The sequence below is a fragment of the Oncorhynchus nerka genome, unplaced genomic scaffold, assembly GCF_034236695.1.
Source record: "Oncorhynchus nerka isolate Pitt River unplaced genomic scaffold, Oner_Uvic_2.0 unplaced_scaffold_1359, whole genome shotgun sequence".
Taxonomy (NCBI): domain Eukaryota; kingdom Metazoa; phylum Chordata; class Actinopteri; order Salmoniformes; family Salmonidae; genus Oncorhynchus; species Oncorhynchus nerka.
In genome coordinates, this window is record NW_027039990.1 from 92664 (window position 1) to 103520 (window position 10857).

Here is a 10857-nt window from a genome sequence, read left to right on the forward strand (position 1 = left end):
TCTGAAACCCACCTTCCTCTTCAAAGAGTATCTTAAATTCTCCCTTTTGGAACACCTTTTTTATTTACCTCAATCTAACGTCATTAAACCTGTTCTCTGATCAGCCCAACTAGTAGAGCAGAGACTGATCTGACTCCATTAAACCTGTTCTCTGATCAGCCCAACTAGTAGAGCAGAGACTGATCTGACTCCATTAAACCTGTTCTCTGATCAGCCCAACTAGTAGAGCAGAGACTGATCTGACTTCATTAAACCTGTTCTCTGATCAGTCCAACTAGTAGAGCAGAGACTGATCAAATCAAATGTATTTATATAGCCCTTCGTACATCAGCTGATATCTCAAAGTGCTGTACAGAAACCCAGCCTAAAACCCCAAACAGCAAGCAATGCAGGTGTAGAAGCACGGTGGCTAGGAAAAACTCCCTAGAAAGGCCAAAACCTAGGAAGAAACCTAGAGAGGAACCAGGCTATGTGGGGTGGCCAGTCCTCTTCTGGCTGTGCCGGGTGGAGATTATAACAGAACATGGCCAAGATGTTCAAATGTTCATAAATTACCAGCATGGTCGAATAATAATAAGGCAGAACAGTTGAAACTGGAGCAGCAGCACAGTCAGGTGGACTGGGGACAGCAAGGAGTCATCATGTCAGGTAGTCCTGGGGCACGGTCCTAGGGCTCAGGTCAGTTGAAACTGGAGCAGCAGCATGGCCAGGTGGACTGGGGACAGCAAGGAGTCATCATGTCAGGTAGTCCTGGGGCATAGTCCTAGGGCTCAGGTCCTCCGAGAGAGAGAAAGAAAAGAGAGAAGGAGAGAATTATGTTCAAATGTTCATAAAACCAGCATGGTCGAATAATAATAAGGCAGAACAGTTGAAACTGGATCAGCAGATGGCCAGGTCTAGGGACACAGGACACCTGGGGAATAGGACGAGAGAGAGAAAGAAAGAGAGAAGGAGAGAATTAGAGAAGATTCACACAGGACACCGAATAGGACAGGAGAAGTACTTCGGATATAAATCAAATCAAATCAAATCTAATTTTATTTGTCACATAGACATGGTTAGCAGATGTTAATGCGAGTGTAGCGAAATGCTTGTGCTTCTAGTTCCGACAATGCAGTAATAACCAACAAGTAATATAACTAACAATTCCAAAACTACTGTCTTATACACAGTGTAGGGGGATATAGAATATGTACATAAGGATATATGAATGAGTGATGGTACAGAGCAGCATAGGCAAGATACAGTAGATGGTATCGAGTACAGTATATACATATGAGATGAGTATGTAAACAAAGTGGCATAGTTAAAGTGGCTAGTGATACATGTATTACATAAAGATGCAGTAGATGATATAGAGTACAGTATATACGTATACATATGAGATGAATAATGTAGGGTATGTAAACATTATATTAGGTAGCATTGTTTAAAGTGGCTAGTGATATATTTTACATCATTTCCCATCAATTCCCATTATTAAAGTGGCTGGAGTTGAGTCAGTGTGTTTGCAGCAGCCACTCAATGTTAGTGGTGGCTGTTTAACAGCCTGATGGCCTTGAGATAGAAGCTGTTTTTCAGTCTCTCGGTCCCAGCTTTGATGCACCTGTACTGACCTCGCCTTCTGGATGATAGCGGGGTGAACAGGCAGTGGTTCGGGTGGTTGATGTCCTTGATGATCTTTATGGCCTTCCTGTAACATCGGGTGGTGTAGGTGTCCTGGAGGGCAGGTAGTTTGCCCCCGGTGATGCGTTGTGCAGACCTCACTACCCTCTGGAGAGCCTTACGGTTGAGGTCGGAGCAGTTGCCGTACCAGGCGGTGATACAGCCCGCCAGGATGCTCTCGATTGTGCATCTGTAGAAGTTTGTGAGTGCTTTTGGTGACAAGCCGAATTTCTTCAGCCTCCTGAGGTTGAAGAGGCACTGCTGCGCCTTCTTCACGATGCTGTCTGTGTGAGTGGACCAATTCAGTTTGTCTGTGATGTGTATGCCGAGGAACTTAAAACTTGCTACCCTAGCCCCCCGACACAAACTACTGCAGCATAAATACTGGAGGCTGAGACAGGAGGGGTCAGGAGACACTGTGGCCCCATCCGAGGACACCCCCGGACAGGGCCAAACAGGAAGGATGATCTAACTTCATTAAACCTGTTCTCTGATCAGCCCAACTAGTAGAGTAGAGACTGGTGCGTAAAGTACAGAATCCTGCACACGCCGAATAGAATATATATTGACAAGTCACCTTGTCCGAGAGAGATTTATATGGTTATCAAAACGTCACGACAAGATAAGCTTACAGGAAACACAGCCCTTATTTTAACTGTTTCTAAAATCCCATATGGGGGAAAAATGAATGGTGGAAAAATGATTGGAACCATTTCCCTGTTTGACCACTAGGTTTTATGGGTATTATGACACCTCCACTGTGCAATGCTGTTTTGCTCGCTTGTTTCAGCAGAAAGGAAGAGGCAAAAAACGAGAGGGCTCATTTGCCAAAACCTGTCCTGAATAAGCCTAATGCGTTTCTATGGGCATATAATGCATTACTGAGCTTGTCGTCTGCATACACGTTTTAGGGACAACGACTCACGTTGTTATGGTGGAGACATGAGCATCTCGTCATTATATAAAGTTGGCGGTGCAGATGCTTTGTCCTGATCTGCTTCAACTGTCTTTGTGATTGTCTCCACCCACCTCCAGGTGTCACCCGTTTTCCCCATTTAGTCCCTGGGTATTTATACCTGTGTTCTCTGTCTGTCAGTTCGTCTTCTCTCATCAAGTCAACCAGCGTGGTTTTGCCGTGCGCCTGCTTTTCCCCCCCTCATCGCTGGTCCTCCCAGTTTTGACCCTTGCCTGCGTTGACTCTGAACCCGCCTGCCTGACCAGTCTGCCTGCCCTGACCTCCAGCACGCCTGCCATTCTGTCCCTCCTGGACTCTGACCTTGTTTATGATCCTTTGTCTGTCCACGACCAGTCTCTTGCCCCTTGGATTATAATACATATCAGAGACTGTGATTTTGCCAAAATTACATAAATACTCCTGTCTAAATAAAATTATTCAAAACACTTAAATAGCTGTGGATTGTTTCAAACCACAAGTGTATTTATATAGCTATTATAGCTATGCTTTTGGGGAAGCCAGCAGTTTGGGCGGCACATGTGGAAACCTAGCTGTTTACAGCCTAGCTGTTTACTGGGGCCCCATCCTGTTCAGCCTCTACAGTAATGATCTGCCTTCTGGCTGTACCGGGTCCAAAGTACACATGCAGATTATACAGTGATGTGTGCATGCAAAGAGAAACAACAAGCTGCACCAGAACTCACAGCAGAAATCGTCCCATGTTACAAAGTGGCTCAGTGACTCATGTTTGCATCTCCTATAATGTTCTACACATACGGAATTGTTTGATTACAGAGACAGCAAAAGTGTACTTCAATGATGTGATAATGCTATGGCCCCCTCCCTTAACATACTGCTTGACTAGTTGGGCCCAAGCGTTCTGTACAACACTGCAACTCATTCAGTCTGTCCATAAACAAACTATCTTGTGAAATACATGTACCCATGTCGTGTATTCAAGTTCGTAAATGGCAATAAAATAAACTTTTCGCTGAACTGCGTTACCAACTCCAGTCAATAGAGGGCGTCTTGCAGGCGAAGCTGCTGGTGTGACGTATAATCTAGTGGACGAGAAGCTTCTTTAAACAACAGCTAGTTAAGCCTCTTCGGTAGTTTGCTAGCCAATATAGCCGAAACATTAAAGCTCTTTATACACTTTCTGTGTATATTAGCCTCTGTGTTTTAAGCAAACTTATGTTGTATAGCTAGTTGCCGCATTTAATTTCATTTTACGTTGTTAGTAGTCAGCTAGCTGGTTTGCTAAATTAGCTCAGCACTAATGCTAAATAGCTAGCTAGCATCCCGACCATGAACTCACTAAACTACTCCCTCCCTGCTAAAGAAGAGGTCTGCTGGACGGAGAAAGAAACTCTCATGAAAGAGGTCACAGTGAAAGAGGAAGAAGTTACGGTGAAAAAAGAGGAAGAAGACTTCAGAGTGAAAGAAGAGGATTTTATTGCGAAAGAAGAAAAGGAAGAGTTTGGATTGAAGGAGGGCGAGATTACTGTCACATTGGAGGAGGAGACTGGAGATCTGATTAACTCCAGTGAGTATTGTCTTTAAAAACAGAGGCACATCCTCTGCTGTTGTTGAATCATTGTGTGGTTTTTAAGGTGCATTCTACGGTTTTTAAGGTGCATTCTACTGAAGTTCTACACTTGGATATGTTGGTCTGTACTGTATTGTTAGTAATGGATCAAATGCTTCCCATATCTCTTCATGCAGTGCTTCGTTCAGTTTTTTATGTATTTATTTTACCAGGCAAGTCAGCTAAGAACAAATTCTTATTTTCAATAACTGCCTGTCAACTGTGTATTTACAGGCCTGGTCAACTGTGCATTTATAGGCCTGGTCAACTGTGTTTTACAGGCCTGGTCAACTGTGTATTTATAGGTCAACTGTGTATTTATAGGCCTGGTCAACTGTGTATTTACAGGCCTGGTCAACTGTGTATTTACAGGCCTGATCAACTGTGTATTTATAGGTCAACTGTGTATTTATAGGTCTAGCCAACTGTGCATTTACAGGCCTGGTCAACTGTGTATTTATAGGCCTGGTCAACTGTGTATTTACAGGCCTGGTCAACTGTGTATTTATAGGCCTGGTCAACTGTGTATTTATAGGCCTGGTCAACTGTGTATTTATAGGCCTGGTCAACTGTGTATTTATAGGCCTGGTCAACTGTGTATTTATAGGTCAACTGTGTATTTATAGGCCTGGTCAACTGTGTATTTACAGGCCTGGTCAACTGTGTATTTATAGGCCTGGTCAACTGTGTATTTATAGGCCTGGTCAACTGTGTATTTACAGGCCTGGTCAACTGTGTATTTATGGGCCTGGTCAACTGTGTATTTACAGGCCTGGTCAACTGTGTATTTACAGGCCTGGTCAACTTGGTTCTGAAGTTATCGGAGGTCACTGACAGATAAACTTCTTGATTCTATGTTTATCGGAGATCTTCTCTGAATAAAGCGAGGCGGAAGGGATTTCTTAGCAAATTGCGAGAAGACATTATGTCTGCTCATAGATTGTACACGTATAAACTACATATTGACACATTCAGCCCGAAGCAGGAAGTTTAAAACATACTTACTAGTCGCCAAAGTTCCGGAGCATGTCTAAGATGTTTTTTGGGAAACCTGGCCCTGGTCTATTCTCAGATGTTTTTTATAAACACACTTATCTTTTTATCTAAAAAACACTACTGTCATGTATGAGAGATCCATTTTCCATGATAATGGGGTCCTGTTATGTCTGGTGAAAACCAATCACTGCATTCCACAGCAAGAACCTCATAGCAACGGTCAAGCTTGGTGGTGGAGATCGTCGGCACGTAGCCTCGTTTTCCTCAGGGGCTCTCCTCTGCAGTATATAGCTCGTCCTATAGGGCGGCGTTGGTGTCCGCCACTTGACTGGCTTTCATTTGGTCCATGATCGTTAGAAGCCCCTGCCACACGCCTCGCATCTGACCCTCTGAATAACTCCTCAATAAGTCTTCAACATCTCAAATTTCGAGACTGACTACTACCACATGGACAAGACTGACTACTACCACATGGACAAGACTGACTACTACCACATGGACAGACTGACTACCACCACATGGACAGACTGACTACCACCACATGGACAGACTGACTACTACCACATGGACAGACTGACTACTACCACATGGACAGACTGACTACTACCACACTGGACAGACTGACTACTACCACATGGACAGACTGACTACTACCACATGGACAGACTGACCACTACTGACAGATAAACTTCTTGATTCTATGTTTATCGGAGATCTTCTCTGAATAAAGCGAGGCGGAAGGATTTCTTGACAATGGACAGAGACTACTGACTACTACCACATGGACAGACTGACTACTACTATCAACTGGACAGACTGACTATTACCACATGGGACAGACACTGACAGACTACTATACCATACTGACCACTACACTGGACAGACTGACACTATCACATGGACAGACTGACTACTACCACATGGACAGACTGATGTTACTTTCACTGGACAGACTACTACTCAGATGTTTTTATAAACAGACTTATCCATCTAAAAAACCACTACTGTCAGACTGACCACTCCATTTTCCATGGATAATGGGGACTACTATGTCTGGAAGACTGACTACTACCACATGGACAGAACTAGCAACGGTCAACTTGGTGGTGGAGATCGTCGGCATGGACAGACTGACTACTAGGGGCCACATGGACAGACTGACTACTACCACGTTGGACAGACTGACTACTACCATTTGGACATGACTGACTACTGCCACACGCCAGCATCTGACCCTCTGAATACCACATGGACAGACTGACAACATCTCAAATTTCGAGACTGACTACTACCACATGGACAAGACTGACTACTACCACATGGACAGACTGACTACTACCACATGGACAGACTGACTACCACCACATGGACAGACTGACTACTATCACTACTACCACATGGACAGACTGACTACTATCACATGGACAGACTGACCACTACCACATGGACAGACTGACCACTACCACACGGACAGACTGACTACTACCACATGGACAGACTTCAATAGTGTGTTTCTGGGGAGCATGCTGTTTATTTAGTCAGGCAATGCCCACATTATTCTGATATATTTTAGAATGTTAATTATGTGAATGTCAATGCATAATACCATTGGGTGGTTCTATTATGGGACACAGGCCAGGTCATTATAAATTATCTCATTTAATTAAGGGAAAATGTGGTTACTGTCACTGTTGTGGTTGTCTCACCAAGCTACCTTAAGATGGATGCACTAACAAGTTGCTCTGGATAGTGACCATACTATTCCCTTAAAGCCACACAGTGTAAAATACATGGGTCATGTGAACAATGGAGCACATGCATCACATGCTAAGAGACAATAGAGCACATGCATCACATGCAAAGAACAATGGAGCACATGCATCACATGCTAAGAGACAATGGAGCACATGCATCACATGCTAAGAGACAATGGAGCACATGCATCACATGCTAAGAGACAATGGAGCACATGCATTGTTTTAAGAGCATCACATGCTAAGAGCACTTGCCTGTAAGTCTCTCTGGATAAGAGGGTCTGACTAAATGACTAAAATGTATGTGGAGATTTCATTCAGGTCTCCCTGTTTTAACCACTCTGTTTATCTTTGGCAGAAGAGAGACCCGACTCAGAGGAACCAGAGACGTCTGAACCAACGAGACGACACCACTGTTCCCAGTGTGAAAAGAGTTTTACCCATTTAGGGAGTCTTAAAAACCACAAGAGAACACACGCAGAGAAGAAGTCTTACAACTGCTCTCAGTGTGGAAAGAGTTTTAGCTGGTCTGGGCAACTGAAAGAACACGAGAGAATACACACAGGAGTGAAGCCTTACCACTGCTCCCAGTGTGGAAAGAGGTTTTTCAAGGCATCACATCTGAACGAGCATAAGAGAACACACACAGGAGAAAAAACATTCCAATGCTCTCAGTGTGGAAGGACATTTTCCCGGTCAGGGGACCTGAAATCACATGAAAGAACACACACAGGGGAAAAGCCTTACCACTGCTCTCAATGCGAAAAGAGTTTTACCCGTTTAGGGAACCAAAAAATGCATGAGCGAATACACACAGGAGTGAAGCCTTACAACTGCTCACAGTGTGAAAAGAGTTTTGCGAAGTTAGGGAACCTTAAAATACATGAAAGAATACACACAGGGGAAAAACCATTCCAATGCTCTCAGTGTGGAAAGACATTTTCACGATCAGGGGACCTGAAATCACATGAGAGAATACACACAGGGGAAAAGCCTTACCACTGTTCCCATTGTGAAAAGAGTTTCAGTTGGTCAGGACAACTGAACGAGCATGAGAGAACACACACAGGAGTGACGCCTTACCACTGCTCCCAGTGTGGAAAGAGTTTTAGAAGGTTGGGGTCCCTTAAATCACATAAGCTGTATACCCACACAGGAGAAAAGCCATGTAACTTCTCCCAGTGTGAAAAAAATAAGAATGTGTCATTAGGGGACATGAAAAAGCCTGAGAGAAAACACTCTGTAGAGAAGCCTTTCCAGTGCTCTCAGTGTAGTAAGGGATTTTTCCAGTCATCGCATCTGAAAGTGCATAAGAGAATACACACAAGAGAGAAGCCATTCCAATGCTTGCAGTGTGGAAAGAGTTATACCCGGTTAGGGAACTTGAAAACGCATGAGATGACACACACAGGAGAGAAGCCGTTCCAATGCCTTCAGTGTGGAAAGCGTTTTACCTGGTTAGGGAACCTGAAAATGCATAAGGTGACACATAAAGTTGGCTAGCCTCACCTCTTTTTCCAGTGTGAAAAGGGTTTTGTTCCTTTAAGGGACTTGAAAGAGCATGAGAAAGTACAAACACCGGAGAAGACATACCACTGCTCCTCATTGCCCAAATACACTTTCAGAGAGGACCTGAAATCACATGAGAGAAAAGAGAGGCTGTGTTCTGACTTATGTATTTGATTTAAGAATTTTTGTTTTTGGTTGTTGACATGAAATCTAATTGTATATATAAAATCATACTCAAAATTAGGTCTACATTTGTTTTTTTTATTTTAACCTCCAAATATCTCAAATCTGATTTAATCAAATGAAATGTTTCGCTTATAGACATTAATTGAATGGATACAAATGTGGATGTTTAATTTGACGATTTTCAAATTATAAACCAACAAGTAGATTAATATAATTCAGATTTCTTTATTCTAACCTTGAAACCTCTTTAATTTAGTTGTTGTTGTGTTTCGTTGACTTAATTTGTGTCATCAAGGAATATGAAAATGTTGTTCTGATGATAACCTTGGACATTAAAAACATTCAATACCTCCATGAATGTTCCCATCAGTATTATTCCACTATGTCAGAATAACACAGGTGCTGATTATAAAAAGGACTTGATTAATGCAACAGTTTTTCCTGAATAGTGTAGGCTGTTAGTCTGATGATGGTAGTGTGGTGCTGGGGAGTAGTTCTCTAGAAGTTATAGCATATGTATGAAGGTGCATTAACTCTGGAAAACCTTAATAAAGGTGAGCAGCACAATCTGACATTTGATACTAAACAGGAAGCCAATAGAGGTTTTATAAAACAAGGGTGATGTTTTTTTTTTCTGGTTTGTGGTCTGGAAAGAAGCCTTACTGGGATTCCTGTCAGTAGTAGTGAAGAACAGCCTGATTGGAGCGATGTTACGCGACCCGATTGGAGCGATGTTACGATGATTGGAGCGATGTTACGCGGCCTGATTGGGGCGATGTTACGCGACCCGATTGGAGCGATGTTAAGCGGCCCGATTGGAGCGATGTTACGCGGGTGATTGGAGCGATGTTACGCGACCCGATTGGAGCGATGTTACGCGGGTGATTGGAGCGATGTTACGCGGGTGATTGGAGCGATGTTACACGGGTGATTGGAGCGATGTTACGCGGGTGATTGGAGCGATGTTACACGGGTGATTGGAGCGATGTTACGCAGGTGATTGGAGCGATGTTACACGGGTGATTGGAGCGATGTTTACGGGTGATTGGAGCGATGTTACACGGGTGATTGGAGCGATGTTACACGGGTGATTGGAGCGGTGATTGGAGCGACGGGTGATTGGAGCGATGTTACGGACCCGATTGGAGCGATTTTACGCGGCCCTGATTGGAGATTGGAGCGATGATTACGCGACCCGATTGGAGCGATGTTACGGGTGATTGGAGCGATGTTACGGGTGATTGGAGCGATGTTACGCGGGTGATTGGAGCGATGTTACGGCCCGATTGGAGCGATGTTTACCCGGGTGATTGGAGCGATGTTACGGGTGATTGGAGCGATGATTACGACGGGTGATTGAGCGACGGGTGATTGGAGGCGATGTTACGGGTGATTGGAGCGATGTTATTTACACGGGTGATTGGAGCGATGTTACACGGGTGATTGGAGCGATGTTACACGGGTGATTGGAGCGATGTTACGCGACCCGATTGGAGCGATGTTACGCGACCCGATTGGAGCGATGTTACGCGACCCGATTGGAGCGATGTTACGCGGGTGATTGGAGCGATGTTACGGGTGATTGGAGCGATGTTACGCGGCCCGATTGGAGCGATGTTACGCGACCCGATTGGAGCGATGTTACGCGGCCCGATTGGAGCGATGTTACGCGACCCAATTGGAGCGATGTTACGCGGCCTGATTGGAGCGATGTTACGCGGCCTGATGTCCTCATCTAGAAAGTCTGTCAGTCTGGTTCTCAGTGTCCTCATCCAGACAGTCTGTCAGTCTGGTTCTCAGTGTCCTCATCCAGACAGTTTGTCAGTTTGGTTCTTGAAGTCTCAGTGTCCTCATCTAGACAGTCTGTCAGTCTGGTTCTCAGTGTCCTCATCCAGACAGTCTGTCAGTTTGGTTCTTGAAGTCTCAATGTCCTCATCCAGACAGTCTGTCAGTCTGGTTCTTGAAGTCTCAATGTCCTCATCCAGACAGTCTGTCAGTCTGGTTCTTGAAGTCTCAGTGTCCACATCCAGACAGTCTGTTAGTCTGGTTCTTGTAGTCTCAATGTCCTCATCCAGACAGTCTGTCAGTTTGGTTCTTGAAGTCTCAATGTCCTCATCCAGACAGTTTGTCAGTCTGGTTCTTGAAGTCTCAATGTCCTCATCCAGACAGTCTGTCAGTCTGGTTCTTGAAGTCTCAATGTCCTC

The 10857-nt window shown here is 44.3% G+C and overlaps 1 protein-coding gene across 1 annotated transcript; it reads left to right on the forward strand.

Annotated features, from left to right (window-relative positions):
* Positions 1 to 3695: 3695 nt before the first annotated feature.
* LOC135568884 (zinc finger protein 180-like) lies at positions 3696 to 9005 on the forward strand. The gene is made up of 2 exons (XM_065015658.1): positions 3696 to 4166; positions 7317 to 9005. Exons 1-2 carry the CDS (start codon positions 3929 to 3931, stop codon positions 8459 to 8461), a joined length of 1383 nt encoding a protein of 460 aa, XP_064871730.1. The 5' UTR covers positions 3696 to 3928; the 3' UTR covers positions 8462 to 9005.
* Positions 9006 to 10857: the final 1852 nt, after the last annotated feature.

What these genes read in the sequence shown, in the direction of transcription:
- LOC135568884 (XM_065015658.1), top strand. Translation starts at nt 3,929, where the DNA reads ATGAACTCACTAAACTACTCCCTCCCTGCTAAAGAAGAGGTCTGCTGG. An exon ending in TGGAGATCTGATTAACTCCA is followed by an intron (nt 4,167 to 7,316) that starts GTGAGTATTGTC and finishes TATCTTTGGCAG; the next exon opens with AAGAGAGACCCGACTCAGAG.